This window comes from Cetorhinus maximus, chromosome 20, assembly GCF_964194155.1.
Source record: "Cetorhinus maximus chromosome 20, sCetMax3.hap1.1, whole genome shotgun sequence".
Taxonomy (NCBI): domain Eukaryota; kingdom Metazoa; phylum Chordata; class Chondrichthyes; order Lamniformes; family Cetorhinidae; genus Cetorhinus; species Cetorhinus maximus.
The window spans coordinates 3,477,517-3,499,165 of NC_135898.1; the positions used below are offsets into that span (position 1 = coordinate 3,477,517).

The 21,649-nt window shown below is 43.5% G+C and overlaps 1 protein-coding gene across 3 annotated transcripts in view; it reads right to left on the minus strand.

Annotated features, from left to right (window-relative positions):
• Positions 1-3,711: 3,711 nt before the first annotated feature.
• LOC144694796 (F-box/WD repeat-containing protein 1A) overlaps positions 3,712-21,649 on the minus strand; it is a 34,681-nt gene continuing 16,743 nt past the window's right edge. For 2 of the 3 annotated variants that reach the window (XM_078565396.1, XM_078565397.1), the window contains 8 exons: positions 21,167-21,304; positions 20,564-20,682; positions 19,751-20,000; positions 18,272-18,390; positions 17,084-17,194; positions 16,553-16,631; positions 13,741-13,932; positions 12,673-12,978 (listed from right to left, as the gene is read on the minus strand). In XM_078565396.1, coding sequence (XP_078421522.1) covers positions 13,771-13,932; positions 16,553-16,631; positions 17,084-17,194; positions 18,272-18,390; positions 19,751-20,000; positions 20,564-20,682; positions 21,167-21,304 — 978 coding nt within the window. In that variant the 3' untranslated portion in view covers positions 12,673-12,978; positions 13,741-13,770. Of the gene's footprint in view, positions 4,150-12,672; positions 12,979-13,740; positions 13,933-16,552; positions 16,632-17,083; positions 17,195-18,271; positions 18,391-19,750; positions 20,001-20,563; positions 20,683-21,166; positions 21,305-21,649 lie in introns of those variants that run through there. The other variant, XR_013579825.1, reaches the window with a different exon arrangement.

The window sequence follows — 21,649 nt, forward strand, 5'->3', positions numbered from 1 at the left end:
CAGCCCAGCCCCCCCGAGCCCCACAGCCCAGCCCCCCGAGCCCCACAGCCCAGCCCCCCGAGCCCCACAGCCCAGCCCCCCGAGCCCCACAGCCCAGCCCCCCGAGCCCCACAGCCCAGCCCCCCGAGCCCCACAGCCCAGCCCCCCGCCGCCCGAACCCCACAGCCCAGCCCCCCGCCGCCCGAACCCCACAGCCCAGCCCCCCGCCGCCCGAACCCCACAGCCCAGCCCCCCGCCGCCCGAACCCCACAGCCCAGCCCCCCGCCGCCCGAACCCCACAGCCCAGCCCCCCGCCGCCCGAACCCCACAGCCCAGCCCCCCGCCGCCCGAACCCCACAGCCCAGCCCCCCGCCGCCCGAACCCCACAGCCCAGCCCCCCGCCGCCCGAACCCCACAGCCCAGCCCCCCCGCCGCCCGAACCCAAACCCAACAACCCAGCCTCCACCACCCATAAGACCATAAGACAGAGGAGCAGAAATTAGGCCAATCGGCCCATCGAGTCTGCTCCGCTGACATGGCTGATAAGTTTCTCAACCCCAGTCTCCTGCCTTCTCCCTGTAACCTTTGATCCCCTTACCAATCAAGAACCTATCTATCTCGGTCTTAAATACACTCAATGACCTGGCCTCCACAGCCTTCTGTGGCATTGAATTCCATAGATTCACCACTCACATGCACTCACAGTCAGTTTCTCAATGACTTGTGGGGGCAGAGGGGAGTGGGGGAAGCATTAGACTGTCTTAAACCTGTTGAGCCAACAGACCCAAAAAAAATAAAAGCAGTAACTAACCCATCCCATCCCCAGGGTAAAAGTTGCAGGCAACACTTGCTGTTGGAAACTTGTAACATTTTCCAGAAGGTATCATTTAGCTCTCCACACCCCAGACTCTGTCAACAGCTGTCAATGGTATTGCATTAGGAACCACTGCACAAACCACCTAGAACAATGTTCACACGTTACTGACCAACATTGTACATTCACCATAGAGATAGCCACTATTAAAACTATCAGCTATACTTACCCGTGCGTAATTACAGAATTTAACAGAGAAAGAAACAGAACAGCTTTCACTCTCAGGGTTTTACAGCTAAAGCTGTTGTCATGTCAGGTGGAAGCAATTGATTGCTCTGTGGATTAATACCAATTAAAGGGGAAAGGGCTTCATTTTTAACCATTTCAGTGCCACACTCTCCACATCATTAAAGAAAAATCTTGCATTTATATAGTGCCTTTCGCACATCCTAAAACAATTTAGAGCCAATGAAGTACTTTTGAAGTGTTGTTGTTGTAATAGAGGAAACTTAGCAGCCATTTTGCACACAGCAAGATCCAACAAAAAGTAATGAGATAAATGATCAGATCATGTTTTTCTAGAGATGCTAATTTAGGAATAAATATGGGTTCAGGACACTGGGGAGAACTCCCCTGCTCTTCTTCAATGAGTGGCTGTGGGTTCTTTTGTGTGCACTAGAAAGGGCAGACAGGGCCTCAGTTTAATGTCTGATCCAAGATATGGCACATCTGGCAATCAGTGTTGGCCCTGGGAGTGTCAGTCCAGATTAGGTGCTCAAGTCTCAAATTCAGATCCAATTAGCTGAATAAGCTCATTTCCATTGTCCATCACCCTGCATCCTTTGCTGCCCCAAAATCTCTGTCCCCCATTTCTCCCAAAGCTCACCATCCTGATTGCTGCTTCTCCAACATGGTTTTCTGACATCATTTATTACATTACAGGAGGCATTGTAAATGTATGTCATTGTTCCCAGGACTTCTCGCCCATAATTGACTCCTCACTGGGTAAGGTCCCATGGAAGTGACTGCTCACTTCAGTAACACACCCATCCATTTGTGAACCAAAATTTCAGCAAACTTGGTGTCTGTTTGACCCTGAGATAAATTTCCAACCCCATATTCTCTAAGTTACTGTAACATAGTCTTGTTTCATCTGCTGCTGGAAGACACAACAATGGCTTTGTTTCCTCTAAACTCAACTATTCAATGCTGTCTTTGCCTGCTTCTCACATTCCATCCTCCATAAGCTAGAACACATCTGTATGCTAATTCACACAAACGTCCGTTCACCCATCGCCCCCTGTGCTTGATAATTTACATTAACTCCTGGTCCAGAAACGTTCCATTTGATCATTTTCATCATTATTTTTAAATCCTTCCAGGGCTTTCCCCTCCCAATCTCTATAACCTCCTACAGCCCTGTAACCCTCCGAGAAGTCTACATTCCTGTAATTTTGGACTGTTGAGCAAACCAAATTTCCTTTGCTCTGCTTTTGGAGTCCATGCATTCAGTTGCTTAGACCCTAAGGGTTTGGAATTCCCTCCTCCTTCTTTCCTCCTTAACACCTACCTCTTTGACCAAACAATTGGCCACATTTCCTAATGTCCTTATATAGTTCGGTGTCAGATTTTATTAATATCTCTCCTAGGAAGAGTTTTGGGTTGTTTTCCTGTGTTAATAGCACTGTTTAAATGCAAGTTTGGTTGTCAATTTTGACAGTTTGCCTATGGCAGAGAGAAGGACTTCACAGCTGAGTCTGAAGCTGTCTTCATCCAGCATTCAAACACAAGGGTTCCAGGATAGCAATCAGGACAGGCAGCCCCAACTGAACAAACTCCCTGTGTGCCCCTCCTCACATAGCCTGAGCCCTGTAAGATGCTGCTTTCTGACCTTAACAGGTTACTCTCAGATTTGGACACATGAATTATGAGAAATAATGAGACACCACTCAAACCTTTGACTAAACACTTTACTGGGCTTGTCAGAGATCTAAATTAGCAATAAAATGCCAAGACAAAGCAATACAATTCCTCATTTAACTATCAAGCAGTTAGCCCTGGAGTACAATGCCAGATGTGTTACCAGAGATTATACATACAATCACCCGTGAGTGGTCACTTCACATTGATTGTAGTTCCTTCTGTGACTGACCAGGCCACCCTACCTTCCTACCTCAGCAACAAGGTTCCTTTTGCAACTTTTATCTCTTTCAATAATGAACCAGATGTTACACTGACAAGACCACATTGTCCTATCAAAATCCTCCTTAGGCTACAATGTTCAATCTTTGTCAAGTTCTTTGTTTAAACCATGGAGTTGGAGCCTGCTATGTCATTGTCCACCTTTCTGAAACGTTCTTCAGTAAATTTTTATCACTGTTGGTGCAGCAGATATCTTCAGATTTTTCCCATTTAAGTCAGTTGAATTGGCATTCTTTCCAATTTATGCTGGCGCTAGATCCTCTTATCAAACCTCATGGTCAGTTAATTTGTATCTTGTTTTACAGAACTCCCAAGGCCTGCTTCCTCAATTCAAACACACATAGAGTATCATGACTCCCTTTCAGACTGATACTGGTTTCTGGTTTGAACAGTTGCTTAGGAAACAAAATTATCCTTAATCCTCAGAATGTGTCAGATCAGTGAATTTTTCAGTAGGAGGTTTCTTTTTAGTACAGACCTTGGCCTCCTAAGACATGCTGCTAAATTTGGTCAAGTTCCTGTACAACTGGGCTAAAGTAAATAACACTTTGTATTGTTATGACTGGTGAGAACACATGTCAGGACTTAACCTTTCTTTCCCACCTATTGATTAATAGCAACAGGGTTTTTTTGTAATTTATGAGCGTGAAGGTATTAATTCAGTGTCTGTACATAACAACTTAAGCGCTCATTGCAAAGAACTGAATCTGACAGACTTTCTTCAATTTAACCTCAAAGGAGTTTGTTTTTATTATACTCAAAACCCACCCAGGTAAAGATATGAAGACATTTAAAAAAGGTAAACACACATCCCGACCTTTGCAACACACACTCACAAGCATGCAAAATTACAAATTTTACAGCAGAGGAGGTTACTGTTTGGCCAAATTAAGATTCAATGATAAAAGGTAAAAAAAAAATAGTTCATTGTTTATGAGTCCTTCACTGTTATTATGGCTGAGGCAGTTTTTTTCACGGTGGCCTTGATTCCAGTGGGGATGAGGCCGATATAAACTTTAATTTCTGGAGACAATCCCTCTTAAACGTAATCCGTTCTTTCCAAAAGTCGATGATATTGCACCTGAGGTTCCTTTCGATTGAAATGCTCTATCTCTGTGATGGATTCCACAATATTACAGAGATAGGGCTCTGAACTGGAGAACAGGGGAGAGAAAAAGATAGTGTTACTGCTCCATTTTCAGACTCCTTCTTCTAGACTGTATATAAAAGACAATTCAAAATGGATATTCTGGTGACATGAACTCTCTCCCCATAAGTAGTTGGGTACTCCACAGAAATTAATTGATTAGCTCATGCTTTGACAGGCCTTGTTTACTGTGTTATGGCTGAGGTGATTAATTTCTTTAATGTCCTACTGAATTGACCATTCTTCCATGTGATGAGCTAGAAAGAACACCTCCTGTACATCCATTGTTCCAGTAAACTTTCTATCTTTACCTGACAGGTAGCTTTGTAGAAATGCAAATGGTGAGAGCCAATTACAAGTTTCAGTTCATCTTTGAAGTAATTCTTGACATCAGCAGGTGTGAAATTCAATAGGGGGTTTGCCTTGGCATGCCCTAATTGTAATCCACATTGGAAACCTCCAGCAACTGATGGACTTGTTATACCAGAACTGTTATGTCACCTGTTGCAGCCATCTTAAGTCAGTGTCTTTGCTTACTTTATAAAAGTGCTTTTAAAGAAGTTCTATATATATATATATATATACACACATTTGACCTGCCAATGAAATTAAAGATTAATATTACATGCACATGTCACATCATCATGACAGCATCACATTTACATTGTTGATGTACCTAGATTGGATAGCTTTTGCAGGTCTTAATCACAAGGTTCGGATAGATATCAGCTTTCTCATCTACAAGAGGAGAATACAGATAGATATCAACCTGTATCCTCGACATGAGGAGAATACAGATAGATATCAGCTTGTCTCATCTGCAAGAGGAGAATATAGAAAGATATTAGCCTGTCTCATTGGCATGAGGAGAATAGATAGATATCAGCCTGTCTCATCGACACAAGGAGAATACAGAGATATCAGCCTGTCTCATCATCACGAGGAGAATACAGAAAGATATCAGTCTGTCTCATCGACATGAGTTTATAAATAGATATCAGCCTGTCTCATTGACACAAGAATACAGATATGTCTGTCTTATCGACACGAGGAGAATACAGATAGATATCAGTCTGTCTCATCGACACAAGGAGAATACAGATAGATATCAGTCTGTCTCATTGACACGAGTTTATAGATATCAGCCTGTCTCATCGACATGAGAATACAGATAGATATCAGTCTGACACGAGGAATACTATTTATGATATCTGAGCTGTATTTTGATTACTTATCAATTATTTTGTCTGTTTATTCAATAAAAGTATTGAAACATATTTTAGGTGAAGATGAATTGGATTCAAAGAAGGGCTGTCATTAACATTTCATTTATATAGTTTCTGCAGTTCTCTGGCATGCCACTTGGGAGTAAAACAGTCACACGAGTGAGCACAGCAACCATTCGGTGCAAAGGAAAATCCCACAAACATGCAATGACTAATCAGTTAATCTTTGTTTTGGGTGGTGTTGGACACCAGGAGAATTCCTTGTCCTTTAACTGTGGTATCTTTTACGTCAGTCTTTTGTAAGATGTGACGAAACCTAGATTTAACGCCTCCTCCATCCAGCAACACCTCCAAACGATGCCAGTGCAGATTGTGTGGTCCAGTCATGAAGTGGTCTTTAAAGCCACAACCCCCTGAAGCAAGAAGGGAGGCAACAGTCCAAATGTGAAGGAGTAGATTTTATTATCAGTTCAAAGTCTAGGATCACTTATGTAAGTTGAGGAGTAATAACTTATCTTACACTTTACAGGATGGAGAATTGGGAGTAGATCAGCTTGCTACAGTTGAAGAGCTAACTTCACTCAGCAATGATGGGCTGAACGGAAGTCGATGTTTGTTTCAGTGCAGTTACAGCCATTTGAAAAGCAATTCGTGCTTTCATCCATTCTGTATTGCTGATAATTTGTATGTTAGAATATTAATAGTCAATGGCTTTAACCATAAACAACTGGCATCAATATTACTGGTGAATGCTATTTAATAAAGAACGATGCAAAGTATTTTCAAAGGTCATGGAGAAGTAACCATGAGTGGCCCTTCATTCTGAACAACTGGCAACTCGGGTGGCCCTTGCTGTAACCGTCTGGGGTTCTTACCAATTGCCTTCCATCTTTCTTTGTCACAGGATTAATGTCTGCATTGATCAGATACCCTCTGATACGTCATCTCAGCGGCATCCGATTAGACTGTTCTATTCTGGAAGGCATCGGCCTACTGCTTTCACCCAGTACACCTACAGTCCCAATGAGCCTGCTTATGCCTTGAAAAAATAAGTCAATCAACTAGGCAAGTTATTTTTATTTGTTCATTATTGAATTCACAAGGAAGTACATTCAGCTGTATATCTTATGTAAGTTTACATTCCTCAAAATAGTTCATCAAGCAAAGAATGGATCATAGTGAGACTGGGTGAAACAATCCAAAAACCAAGGTTGATATTCACAATGTGGTACTGAGGGACTGCTGCACAAAGGTACCTTCTTCCAGGTGAGATGCTAAACCAGTGCCCTGTCGGCTCTCTGAGGTGGACAGAAATGATCACAGTGCACTCTTACAAGAGCAGGAAAGTGTCCTGGTCAATATTTATCCCTCAGCCAACATCACTAAAACAGATTAACTGGCCACTTATCTCATTGCCGTTAAATACAACCTTGCGGTGAGCAAGTTGGTTGCCATGTTTATCTATGTTACACCATCTTGAAGTTGTGAAAGGAGCTATCTAAAGGCCAGTTCCTTCCTAAAGTCCATCTCTAATGGGGATTAGATGCAAGCCGTTTCCTCGACCAGAAACTTGAGCATACAATCTTGGCTGATGCTACAGTACAATACTGGGATTAGTGCTGCACTGTTGGGAGGGTCATGTCCTTTGGCCAATGTACCCCTCTCAATCAAAAAGGTACTGGATGGCCAATTCATCTCGTTGCGTTTTGCGGGATCTTGATGTGTACAATCTCGCAGTATTTAAAAAGTCTATCACAGAGAAAGACATGAGAGAATTCAGCTGAATTGGATCCTTTCTAGTTCTTCTACATTGAAATTAATGCATTTCTCTCCCTGTGTCCTGAACAGGTACAGTGACACAAAGTGACGGTGAGCAATGTGGAGAGAGAGGCAAGATTCCATGAAACAAAAACAAGACGAGAGTTTTTTTTAAATTCATTTATTTTCATTCATCATTATCACAGCATCCTGTGCGTCTCTATCCACAACACGAGCAGATCTCCTGTTCAAGCTTCGGTTCAATTTTTTAAAAAACACACAAGAAAACTTCCAAATGTTATTTCAATTTAAAATGAATGAACTTCAGGGGAAGTTTTAAGCTGTGGACTGTGTAGGAATTTTACATCCCTGCCTCACTACACCAATAAACCTACTGCAGGGTTTTGATAACATTGAATAAGGAGAAAAACTGTTTTCACCGGCAATTGGTAACCGGAGGACACAGATTCAAGGAAAATTGCAAAAGAATCAGAGGCAAGATGGGAAGTATTTTTTTTTTTACAAAACAGTCTGGAATGCACAACCTGAAGAAGTGAGGGAACAGATTAAGTTGGAATTTTCAAAAGGGAATGGGATCAATATTTGAAAAGGATAAATATGCCAGGGTTTAGTGAGTAATTGAATAGCTCTTTCAAAGAGCCAGCACAGAGGCAATGGGCCAAATGGCCTCCCTGTGTGGGCTGTCTGATTGTACACTGTTGTGAGCTGCCACTGCCTGCACAGGGGAGATGCAGAGGTGGTTTAATATTTCCCACGCTGCTCCGTGCAATTGTGGGATATTATTTTGCTGCTCTTAAACTGACCCAAAGTTAATTGGGCTGTGAGAAGAAAAATTAAATCCTGTTGCTGGTCACAGAAGACATTTGATAGATACAGACTGAACAGTATACAGGGGACCCCTTCCTGTGCTTTGCCCTAAGACTACAAACTGTAACCGACCCAGACATCACCCACAGGATTAGATCTTCTGAGGGCTGCCACCAGGCTTCCTGCTTATCTGCAGTGTGTGCAGCCTAAGCGACTCAAGAACCGTGTTTCACAGATGTGAAAGGTCATGCAAAAAAGTGAGTTAGCTCAACCAGTTACCCGACTAAACTGTAATTTATTGCATTTTCAGGCTGGTATAATTTGAAACTGTTTCCACTGGCAAGAGTGTCAGCCTCTGAAGACCAGACTTTAAATAGGATGTCAAGGTCTTAAGAGAGGGATCGGAGATGGTTTATTAGGGTGGTTCCAGAGATGAGGGAATTGAGTTATGTGGAGAGACTGGAGAAGCTGGGGGTTTTTCTCCTTTGAGCAGAGAAGCATATTGATAAGTGTCCATAATGATGGAAGGTTTAGTCCAGTAAATACAGAAAAGAGGGAGGAAGGTCATTAAGTAGAGGACACAGATTTAAGATAATTGGCGAAAGAACCAGCAGAAAGAGGAGGAGAATTTGCAAAAAAAAAAAATAGCAAAGTGTTGTGTTCTGGAATTCACTGCCTGAAAGGGAAAAAAAAAGGAAGCAGATTCAATGGTAACTTTCTAGAAGGAATTGGAAGAGGAAAACTCTACAGTTATGAAGGAAAAATGTGAAGTGAGGTGATCTGGATTAGCACTTTCACAATGGGCTGACTGGCATCCTTCTACGCTGTGCGTTTCTAATACATTATATTGATAAAATATTCCTGTTTAGTGATTTTGAATGAGAATGAAAGGAAAGGATTTGTCACTGGTTACTGAGTTTGATGTGAAAGAGCCAAGTTATCACAAAGTTGATTCAAGAACACAGCTCTCTTGCAATATAAATGGGACAAACAGTCATTTAGTTCATCCTTACCCCATCAAAACATGGAAGTCTCTGCAAGACTCTAAAGCTTTGGCCTCCTTTATCCTAGCAGAGGTGTTCACTCACTCAGAGGGAAGAGCAACCACATAAGAACCCAAGCACCTTGACTCTTCCTATCAAACAGATTTGATAAGCTTTTTTTCAAAACATCCTCTGAAAAGATTTCCTGTCAAGAATGAAGTTCTAGTCTTTCCGCACATATAAAGTGCCCCAAACCAGGGACAGCATGTCCCATGACATTGATGGATTCAGCGTGTTCCTTAGTTATGCTCGAGACGAGAAATCCAAGTTTCTTCCCGGTGGGGGAGGTCGCACAATGGGGCGGGGGGAAAGCTTGGGAAGGAGAAAGGGAATAATTGATAATACACATCGCTTTGATTTGGAAAGTCAAGAGTGCAAGTGTGGGAGCGAGGGCAACGGAATTTACCTCCTTCAAGGAAAGCATGAAGGGTTTGGGTGAAACTCTATTCTATTTTCATTTTTAAAGCCATTCTGGGTGGCATTTCTCTGGAAGAGAGGTCGAGGGGCGATCAGACTCAACATTATGAAAGGATTCAGATAGGATATACGTAGAGAGAGATGTTTCCTCTTGGGCCAATATCAGATAGTCACGAATAATTCAATAGGGAATTTGCCCCAGAGAGTGGCGAGATAGCAGAACTCACTCACTACCAGATGGGGTAGTTGCATTTATATGGAGGCTAAATAAACACATGGGGGGGGGGGGGGGGGGGGGGGGAACGAATAGGAGGATATATTGATAGGGTGAGATGTAGAGGGGTGGGAGGAGCTCATGCGGAGCTTAAACACCAGCATGGGCTGAAAAGTCTATTGCTATGCTGTAAATGAGATGAATTGGACAGCTGGAAGATATGTCGAAAATGTGAAATACTACACAAGAACATTTTATGAGTCAGTAAAGTTAAGGCAAATGACCAGAGAAGCAAGCAACTTAAGGAATGGAAAATAAGATCCAGATACTGGATGAGACACAAAGTGGAGCAGACAGGAATGAACCTTTTGTTTCTCAGTGTCTGGACATAGTAGCACTATTTGCACGTTGAAATGGAGCGACGAGCCCCAGGTAGCTGGCTAGAGTTTCATGGTGATGTTCTCAAAAAAAAAACATTTCTGGCATTTGAAATCCTTGCATGTTGGGAGAATGATAAGTTGCAATTTAATCATGAACCACATATCTTAAAGAATGCATTTTTTGTTTTTAAAAAGACTACATAAATAATCCATAGAACAATACCTCAAAACAAGAAAATGTAGAAAAATAGCACAAACTGCTACCAAAGCCACGGTGAACTGATAAAAGGAGAGCTTGTACCCCCCCCAAAAAATGTGGGAGTGCGCGGGGGAGAAGTTTAGATTGAGTGGAGTCGCATTGTGGAGAAATGACATGTTAGAAACCTGGGCGTCACCTGATAGTTTGAGAGTCATAAGTTGGTGGGGAAACCAGGGGTAATTTGCTGAGGGACTACAGTGACATATATGGGGAAGAACTAGGCTGAATCAACAACTTTGTTCTCTTTATTACCATATCCCACTAAGGTTTTAGAGTCCAGCTTCCCAGAGACCAAAACACAGCTGGCCCAAGAGCCCATTGGTCACCTCTTGAGACTGGATGAGCTTTGGCCACGAATCTGTGTGAGGCATCGCCCAGCCCTGAACCCTTCTCTCCCAGCAATGGGCACCGGATAGTGATCTTCATCAGTGAACTCTTGACTGATCCTGGGTTGGGTACAGAGAGTCCATTTGATGCTACCTCTCCTGCAGGCATCCCCCCCCCCTACCACCACCACCACCACCACACCGATTCCCCAGCTCAGAGAAGCTCATTCAATGCATAGAGTGAGGATTGAACCCAGAGCCTGGTTACATACCCCTGGGAGTGGTGTGGGGGTTGAGGGGGAGCAAGCTCACCCTGCTTTACCTTCATTTCCCTACCCTCCCTCCTCCAAAAGTCAACAATTCCAAGTCCAAAGTGGCATAAATACCTAGAGTTTGGGGAGTGTGCTAATAATAGCAGTACCTCCCAACTCCCATGTGGTTAAGGCTATCTTGATCAGCAATTTTCTGTAGTGTTCAACTCAGGGGTTGGGAGGGGGGGTTGGGGGGAAGCAAACACAGAAAAGAAACATAAAACACCGATACTAACGTCCCCTCCCCGCCGCCCAAAAAAACTTCTCCACAACACGGACCGGCCGTCATGAGACACTACTGAAATTTGACCTTTAAGAGCCCTGGGGTTTCATCAATGATTAAAGAAAAGTTTTACAGAGAATACTTTTTAAAATAAACTAAACACAAGGTACTATACACAAACTGTACAATAGTAACTGTAAATTGCACATTGGCTTCTAGCAACACAATCCATCACCTTCCTCTCGGACAGAAGGTGGAGACATACAATTATACATCATAGGTGCTAATCAGAGCAGTGCTGAGGCCCCTTCTGCACTGTTGCCTTTTCTCTGACAGTTTTCTCCCATCTTTAATATCTGGGCTGCTCAATGCGGTTTATGAGGACCGGCAGCACTCCAGGTGACACCTCCCAAGGTACAACACTACAGGTGACTGCCACTCTCTTACTGTGACAGGGTACAGCTTTCAGGGGGCTGGCAGTGACCCGCTCATACCCTTTGCATTAACCTTGCTTTCCCAACAAGCAATGGTCAACAGGCTTTTCAGCTTTGTGGCCGAGTTTGATCCTGCCCTCAACTCATGTTCATTTGGGGATCAAGTATTGGTTGGAAGCAGCAGCCAAGGCCCAATCCACCACCAACAATGCCACCCCTCTCAGCTCAGGATCAACATGAGCCTGTGATTGTCAAACAACAGGGCAGACCTGGATCCAATTGATTGCGATGCTGTGTGTGCGTGGAATTTATTTTGGCAGTTGCTTTATTCTGGATGGTGAGATGGCCAAGTCGAGATGCTAACAGGATGGCAACATACTTCATCACAGTAATGCGATTTCCATCAAGCGATTGGGTCACCCCCACTACATGTTCACAATGTCATTGTTCTTTCCAGTGAGGACAAGTGATTAATAGGAGAACAATCCCAACATCACAATCTCCACTGCAAAGTTGCAACGTTTTATTGGTTATTCAGGAAACACAGCATCAGAACACACCCCTTAGGAATTACTCAAATCAAACCCTTGATGCTAAGTGTCTATTTCTCTCCCCCTCCTCTCTGGAGGGTGTGGAGTTTTACTGGAGTACAGTTCCATGGGCAGCAGCCTTTCACCATCAGACCCAAGCTGGTATCCTTCACAGGCTGTTTAGCCGTGGCATCACCGTAGAGCCCAATTCTGTCCTCGCTTTATAGGCAGTGGTTAAGGAGGGGTAATATTTAAGAAAAGCAAATCTGGCTGATTTCATTTCTCCCTCTCTTCAACCAACCACCTCCCCCCCAACCCCAACCCCAACCCCAAACCTGCCCTCCTCCAACCAGCTTGCACCCCAGGTTCAGAGACACCTCGACCAACTCTAGCTAACACCTGGGATCTTCTGCTCTCTGGGGCTCAGTACCATTAGTTGGGGAGCTTCTTCAAACTCTGATGCTAAGTGGGAGAAAGAAAAAAAAATCTGCAACAGTACAGATTTGGTCATTTCAGCACAACCCATCACCAATTCCGGGGGCCTTTCACTGTTCCCTTTTAGAGAATTTTTTTTTTTTAAGTTTTTCCTTCGTCTTTAAAGTTCCTTCAAGAAATCAGTCCGTACAAACTTACAAAATTAATTGGGTTTTGTTGCGTTACTTTGAGATGGAGGTGGAGATCCAGTTGAAACTTCTTCCGTTGATGTAATGATGTGTGGGGATTTGTTTTTCTTCTCAGAAGTGCTTTCATTCTTCACTGAGCAGGTACTCACTGCTCGCTGTCCCACATCCTGAAATGAGTCCCCTTCAAAATGACCGCTTCCTTGTATGAATGTGTGGCTCAGGATCATTAATTTTTAAGTGCCTAAAAGCTGTATTTGAGACATCCTAAAGAGAACGAGACAAAGAGAGAGAGAGCGAGAGAGAGAGAGAGAGAGAAAAGAGGACAAATGTCAACACTTTATATCAGGGCAAAGGGAGCAGATAGAAGTGTTGGGCATCTGAAAAGCCAAGGCTTGAAGCTGTTGGACTACTACTTAATTTGCCAAGGCTTGGTCTCCCGGACTGTGGCTCTTGACCCTGGTGACATTTTAACCTCGTACCTGCCTGAGTGAAGGTTGCTAAATCGTGGTCTCGAGAAGAAATGGTCTTCAGACTTTTGATAAACAAAGCCGAGAAGTGTGTAGGGAGAGATTTGTAGAGACACAGCAAGTCACCCAAAAAAAAATTAAATCAGTATTCTTTTTCTAACTGCTTATTAGCAGATTCGCACCAATTACGGATATTTTCAACTCTCAACTTAGCCAAACAGAATTTAGAGCTTGGATTGATTCATATGTCAGGAAGGCATTGTGATTTGGTTACTATAGATGATTTGCCGTTAGGTTACTGGGGAGTGCAAGCCGTTTTTAAACCAGGTACCAGACTCCTGCACTTGCTGGCCAAGCAGAGTGACATAGCTGCCTGGATGGAACCAGTTCGACTTGATAATAAAGCTCACGGTTGAATTCTAAACTGAATCACTGGGCTCATTCGTCCATCCTTCCCTTGATCAAGAGACCAGGACCCTCATTCACAAAGAACGGGAGGACATCTTCAAAGGTGGCAGCAGGACAAAGGGGTTATTAGCACACGTGTTCTGTTCCTTACCATGACTGGTCTGACGCGAGATGCCTGCACCTATCTGGAGACGTAGGTGTACGTGCGGGGTGCTGACTGCGAGCCGTCCCCTTGCTCGGAGGGCACATTCAGGAAATCCCAGATCAGGATGGTGTCATCATGAGAACTGCTCACTATCTGGAACTCGTCAAACTGAAGCCTGAATACTCTCCCGGAATGCTCCTGTTGTCAAGGGGGAGAGAAATTGGAGGAAGGAGCGGGGGTTAAATAAACATTATAAGAAAAGGCTCATAAACTGACTTCATACTCCTGCTAACCCACAGGATGTACATGTTGGAAATTAAAGTGGTTGGAAAATCACTTGCAGTGTTACCCAAAAACAGCCAGTATTCCATTAGGTTTCCTAATTGCCTTATTCCGTTTAACACAGGAGCCAGAGTCGGCCATAAAGCCCCTCAAACCTGCTTCCCCATTCAATAAGGTCATGACTGACATTCTATATTAACTCCACTTTGCCGCCCAATCCCCTATTCCTTTGCATCCAAAAATATTTCAAGCACAGTCTTGAATATACTCAATAATGGAGTATTCAGAACCCACTAAGGTAAAGAAATCCAAAGATTCACAACCTCAAAGTGAAGGAATTTCTCATCTCAGTCCTAAATGACATACTTTATTATGAGACTATACCCACTAGTTCTAGGCTCTCCAGCCAGGGGAAAAAGCCTCTCAGTACTCATTCTGTTTAGTCCTTTAAGAATCGTATATGTTTCAATGAGATCACCTCTGATTCTAAACTCCATAGGCCCGTACTGCACAATATCTCCTGGGATTACCCATTGGCCGGGCAAAGCCTGTAGTTTCTTTTGTGAGATGTCCCTTTCAGACCAAAGTGGGTTGAGGAGTATTCTAAAAGAGGACTAATTTGTTTCCTGATTATGACATTATTAGGTTCTAAGAAATGTCCATGTGACCCGAGGTTGCTAAGTGGATGAACAGCTAACAAGCAAAGGGTAAATTGAAAGCTAATACAGCAGTGTTTGGTTTTTTCAGCCCGTGTTTGTGGCAGAAAGTTCAGAATAATGAGAAGTCAGGCGAACTACAATAAGCAAGTTTCTCTCTGCATGGAAACAGTTTTCTGTTTTGCAGTTTTTGAACAGATCCTGGTGTTGAAGCAGGCCTTTGAGAATAAAGCAGAGAGATTGTTAGTGTGTGTGTTATACAGTCGGAAAGGACAAAGAGCTGAAGACAGGAACTGTAAGGGACTATGGATTGGATAAGACCCATTACCAGAGCCCACCAGACTGTTTAAAGGGATCAAATAAGGGAGTGTCTGTGAAACCTGTGAAGCCATCAGGATTGTCATGAACAGACAGAGAGAAAATTCGTAGACACAAGCCTTGTCAATGGTAACCGTGCCCGGATACTTTGGATGGAACTTTGGATGGAATATGGGCGCGGTGAATGTGACTCAAAGGTCAAAACGATTGAATGGGAAGTGAGAAACGTTACAAAATGGAGGCCAAGTTGAAAAAACCGTGAGATTGTATGTGGAAGTAAAGAGAGTGCTTGTATCTAGTGAGGTGTACCTTTGTTGTATTGACCATTTAAAGCGAAATTTACCTTTTTTGAAAAAAAAAAAGCCGTTGCCTTTTAGCTTGAAATACATTGGTTTTAGGTGGCTTCCTTCAGTAAAAATTTTAAAATGTATTGGGAAAACCATATCTTCACAAACTGCATTTTTCTTTTAAAATATGGAAAGACAGTGCATTATCTGTAGCCAGAGAATCCTCATCTGTGTGTAACTTGTCTGTGTTTTGGACCTTAAAAGCTGAGACAGGAAAAATTGGTCCAGTTCTATATTCTCCTCCACGCTGAAGTTCTGCTGGTGAGAACCTCTAGACAACGACGGGGTCTTGACACAAGGGAGCCCCAGATTGACAATGTCGAGACCCTGTGAACTTCAGCCTTCATTTTATAATGCCTATCCTCTAAAGACCATCTGTGCAGAACAACCCTCTCTGTTCGTCCTTCCTGTGTGCGCGCACTGGGGTATTTTTAAAAAGGGATAGATAGAGTACAATTGTGTGTTAACTGGTTCTTGCAACTTGTTTTGAAAAAAAATTTTGTTTCTAATAAATCAATTGTCTGGAGTTTATTGAAAGAAGCCAGGTTAAAGTCTCTTTTATTCTGGGTCTAACAGTAGTGAAGGTAAGTAATTGGACATTTTGGTGAGTGAATTAAACTTTTAAACTAATGGTGCAACCTGCAGATTAGCGGGGCTAGATAAACTGCGCATCCCTCCTATCCTGGTCATAACAAAAGTGAAATGTTGTCCACCAGTTTTCTTTTCATTGACTTCATGGGGATGACTTTCTTTTTATAAAGCTATCAGTCTCTGCGGGGATCGTGACATTGCTCTATCTAATGGACATTTGTTGCACCACCTCTGGGGCAAGTATATCCTTCTTCGGGTAAGGAGACCAAAACTGTAGATTGGACTCTAGGTGTGGTGTCACAGAAGGCCGATATAATTGCAACAAGTGCCTTCCTCATTGCTTGCTGAACCTTCATGTTAACCTTAGGTGCTCCCAGGTTACAATATGAGATTTAAAGCCCCAACCTTTTTTTTTAAAAAAAAAAATTCATTCACGGATGTGGGCGTCTGGTGGTGAGCTGCCTTCTTGAACCGCTGCAGTCCACATGGTGTAGTTACACCCACAGTGCTGTTAGGAAGGGAGTTCCAGGATTCCGATTCCGGGATAAGCGTGTTCACAAGAGCACAGTAGATTCGTGATAGATAGAACTATCACAGTTTAAAAGTTAGAAGCTGGATTCTTACCACCAATGTTCGCAGACAGAGGGTCCCGGCTGGCGATCGGGGGTCCAACGCAGCCACTAGGTCCCACACTTTAATTTTGCTTTAAAACAAAACAGAAAGAGAAAACAAACTGAATAAACACAAAGACACAAATCATCGTGTCAGCTTGTGATTTTTCTCATCCGTCTGCCAACAATGTAAACAGCCACAGACTCGAGCACAGGGCTGCAGGCTACTCAGCTGTGGAATGTGCTACCTAAATGCAAGTTGATTTCCAATTACAGACGCTCATTGCACAATAACACTTCATTTTCAATCTGGCCTACTCTGCCAAGAATGCCATACTGTCTGAGGGTCAGTGATGAGGGAGTGCTGCAGTGTCCGAGGGTCAGTACGGAGGGAGTGCTGCAGTGTTTGAGGGGGTCATCTTCTGGATGAAATGTTACATGATGACAGTGACTATATTTCAAAAACTATTTTATTGGCTTCAAAGCTCTCCACGAATGGTCTGTGGCTGTGAAAGGCGATATACTAGTGAAATTTCTTTCTCACCCATCGTAGGCTCCGCTAACTATCCGCTTGTTGTCAAAGCGAATACAACGAACTAGTTCTTCGTGACCCTCCAGAACTCGCAGACAAGCACCGCATTCGATATCCCACAACCTGCAGCAGGGACAGATTAATCAAAGATAAAAAAAGACGGAGTGGAAATCTACAGCAAGAAAACAGGTAAAAAAGGCAGAAACTCAAACTCTCTTTTATCCTTTACGATGCTCCTTAAAACCTAGTTACAAGTCTAAGTGTTTGGTCATCTGTCCTAATATCTCCTTAGGTAGTTTGCTCAGATTTTGTCCGATAACATTTCAAGGAGCTTCGCAACAATGTTCAAGGTGTTATATGAATGCTAGCTATTATTGTTGAGATGGGCAGTGGTTTGATAACACTATGGAGGAGCAGTGAGTTAACGGGGGGGGGGGGGGGGGAGGAAAGATGACATCTGTGGGTGTTTACACAGGATTCTTTGCCATTTTCCACACAGGAGAGATCTTGCGGCTTCTGATTGTTAGATGGTGGGAGGTGGCTGTCAGCTTCTGCTACTCAGGTGAACAAGCAAATACTTAAAGAACACACCGGAGTTCAGCAGGCAACACTCGCACCTCAGTATCAAAAGGGTTTAACTCCTAGTCCAGAGACTTCAGCACATCATTTGGGCAACAGTCTCAGTGCAGTACAGAGGGAGTGCTACAGTGATGGAGGTGCCACATAGCTGATGAGTTGTTACACTGAGCCCCTAGCTGTCCTCTCAGATGGATGTCAAAGGCCCAGTTGGCCATGACTGGAAGAAGAGCAGGGGAGGTCTTCCTGGTGTCTGATGTCTTGGCCAATATTTATCCCTCAACCAACATCATTATCTAATCATCATCACAATGCTGTTTGTGGGAGCTTGCTGTGCCCAAATTGTTGCCATTTTTCTCGACATGACAACAGTGAGTACACTTGCTTTGGGACAGCCAACATCATGAAAAACGCTACAGAAATTCAAGTTATTTCTTTTAACCAGGTCTATTTCTGCCTGAAATAAATAGAGCATTTAATGATGCTCTAACTGGCAACTTTGAATAGGAAGTTCATGCACGTAGCTAATGGTCATCACTCTGTGGCTGATAGAAGCAACAACTTTTAGTGGGACTGCAGTTTGAGAGAGGTTAAAAAGACCTGGTGTGGGTGGGAGAGACATACCGGATTGTGTTATCAGAGGAACCGCTGACGACTAGTCTGTCCCTGTACTGCAGGCAGGCGATGCCCCGTTTATGACCATTGAGTGTTCGCACAAACTCGCAGGAGCCAGTGTTCCACACCTAGAGGGAGAGGGAGCCGTAAGGAGGTACGCTGAACAAAAACAGTCGACAGCTAGACAAACAAGAAATTCTTAGTTTACTAAAAAGAACAGAGGACACAAGGGCAAGCAGCTGAGAGAAATTTCTTAACTCAGAAGGAATACCAGAACTGACTGAGCTTGGAATAATCCTGACAAAACAAAACAGAATGGTAGAAGACGAAGGAATGTCCAATCGGTGAAGGCCAAGTTTGAGTTTTATAATATTGTCAAGTGTTCAGAGGAGCTGGAGAGTGGTGTGAAGAAAGTGTGATTGTTTTCTTTGCACGAGGTGTCAATGGATTTTTAATGCAAGTCCCACTCCAGAGACTTGAACATGTAACACAGGCTTACAATCCCAATGCGATACGAAAGGGGCGTCGAGCTGTACTTGAGGGTGCCCGACACCGAGGGAGTTTCACACTGTCAGTGATGCCATCATTCGGATGAGGCGTTAAAGTGAGACCCTGTTCAAGTGAAATATAAAAGGTTGAGCAAGAATGGAGAGTTGTCCCACTGTCCTGGGTCAATATTTGACCCTGAGCCAACACCCGTCAAAGAGATTTTCTTGTTTTTGATCTCATTACTTTTTATGGGAGCTTTCTGTATACTATGTGGCAGGGTGTTATCCACTGTGTTAGAAAAAGAATGAACTAGCTGTGAATGACTTGGGGATGTCCTGACAAGGACAACGTTCATTGCATATTATTGTACTTAGGTAACGAGCATTAACTGGGCATTGACTACAGCCCCTTCTAAATAGATTCAGACTAAAACTGTGGTTGTGGGGTTAGGAGATGTAGACTTGTAGCACTTGACAAGATATAGCACTTTACAAATGCTAATTCAGGTGCCCAGATTGCCAGGGAACATTCTTGGAATGCTATGTGATGGCAAAACGTTTAAAAAACTGGATCAACCTGCTGCTCTGCTGGTGAGCTGATCCAAGGCAGTCAGCATCAGAACTTGTGGGCTAGAGACACGCAAATTCCAAAGCAATTGTACCCAGTATCCCATTGCTGGCGAGAGTTGATATAATATACTCATCTGACAAGAACAGAACCAAGTCTTGGTTAAGCGCACCCCACCCAGTCAAACAGCCTGTAGACTCCAGTCTGTTAAGATGACAAGATTTTTATTGGCTAAGGGAATCAAAGGACATGGAGCAAAGATAGGTAAATGGAGTTTGTGTAGAGATCAGCCATGATCTGACAGAACTGCAGAACAGGCTCAAGAGGCTAAATGGCCTCTTACTGTCGCAATAAAGAATAGATACTTGGGGGAGGGAGGAAAAAGATGGACAGACATTGAAAGAAAGGAAGGAGTAATGAAATAGATCTTACTTTGATCGTCCTATCTCCAGAAGCTGATACGATGTACTTATCATCAAAATCCACAACATTGACAGCTGCCCTGTGGCCGACCAGGACTCTACGTAAGGTGATGTCCGTGGAGGTGCTCATATCCCACACAGCGATTGAACGATCCTTGGAGCAAGTGACCATCATCCCATTGGTGAAGCGGAGATGCAGGACAGCTTCACAGTGATGGATCAGTGTATTTAACATCTCCCCTGTACCAACATCCCACACTCTGCAATGGTCAAATCAAACATACAGCACTCATGTTTAAAAAGAAACATTCAACACTGGGATGAGAGGGAGGAAGGGAAAAGGGAGGGATGAGTGAGGGGGGGGAAAAAGAGAGAGAGAGATGGAAGAAGAGAGAGAGGGCAAGGGAAAGGCAACATAAGTAAAAATACGCGGTGCAGTAGGTTAAACACTTGATCTTTCACCTCTGGGAGCCAGACTAATGGATGAATGAACCAGTGTACTGACACTGAATCTCTATCCAGTCCTACAGCTGCACACACTCTCATTGTAATCATGATCATAATAGTTAGAAGCAGGACTAGGCCAATCAGCCCCATGAGTCTGCTCTGCCATTCGATAAGATCTTACTATGACCTTAACTCCACTTTCTTTCCTGCTCCCAGTAACCCTTAACTCAGCTGTCGATGAATAAATCTGTCTAACAAGGGAGTTAACGAGGCTGACCAGGGAGCGAGTAATTTCCCTCCCTCTCTATATCCCAGTACAGAGCATCAATATCTACTGCCAAATCTAGCACACACCTGGACGTCGCCAGTCACATACCTTACTGTGGAGTCCGAGGATCCAGTAATGATCACTTTGTCATCGTACTGCAGGCACAGCACGGAGCCGGTGTGTCCTGTCAGAACATTCTTACACTCCAGTGTGTTCTTGTCCCAAATCTGGGTAGAGTAGAACAAATGTCAGAGATCATCATTGGGTTTTAATATAATTAAATCTCTGTTGCCAATCCCACTGAGTGAAACAATCCAACACCAATCATTGGCTCCTCGCCCTCTCCCCTCCACTGTGTTCCATGTTTCAATATTCTTGCTGTGGAATATAGACCAGAATTGGACCGAATATTGCAGTATAGCTAGACCAAAGCCATGTGCACACTTGTTAATTAATATTGAACTAAAAGATTACTTGGTGTGACTAAAAGCAGCTCCTGTTCCAGGGGAAATCCAGTACAGTGGAGATTGGTATAGTACAGGCCAGACATTAAACTAGGCCCCTGACAGCTCTGTAAAGGCCACACTGTTCATATCTCCTTAACAAAAGGAACCTAAAGACCATTTGATCGATAAACCCATGACAAACTAGCTGCTGGCTGGATTCAGATTATCAGAAACTGTTCCCCAATTCCATCACCGCTCCACTTACCTTGATAGTGTTGTCACGTAAACCACTGATAATTTTTTGATCATCATACTGTAAGCAATATACACCTTTACTCGTCTCGCTGTGGCAGTGTATCCGCTGTAAACCGTGATGCCCACACCGCCAGTTAGATTCAATGGTCTGAAAAGGAAACGCAAACCATTTTCTGTTTCTCTATTTCTCTCATTTGCCCTGTACCGTCATCCCTTGTTACTTCATCTCTCCTATACCTCTCTGCCCTATCACAGACCTGTCCCTGGGCTATTTCCTCTTTTCCCACCTTTACCTTGGCTCTGTCTGTGATTCAAAACTGTTTTACCTCTAATTCCTTCACTTTTGACAAAATGTCATCAACTCAAAACCTTAACCCTATCTCTCTCTCTGCTGATGCTGTCTGACCTGATGTCAGATTTCCAGTATCGGCAATATTTCGCTCTTGTGACAACTCCTGACTGCTGCTGTCCCCTCTCTCAAGGCTGCAGGTAG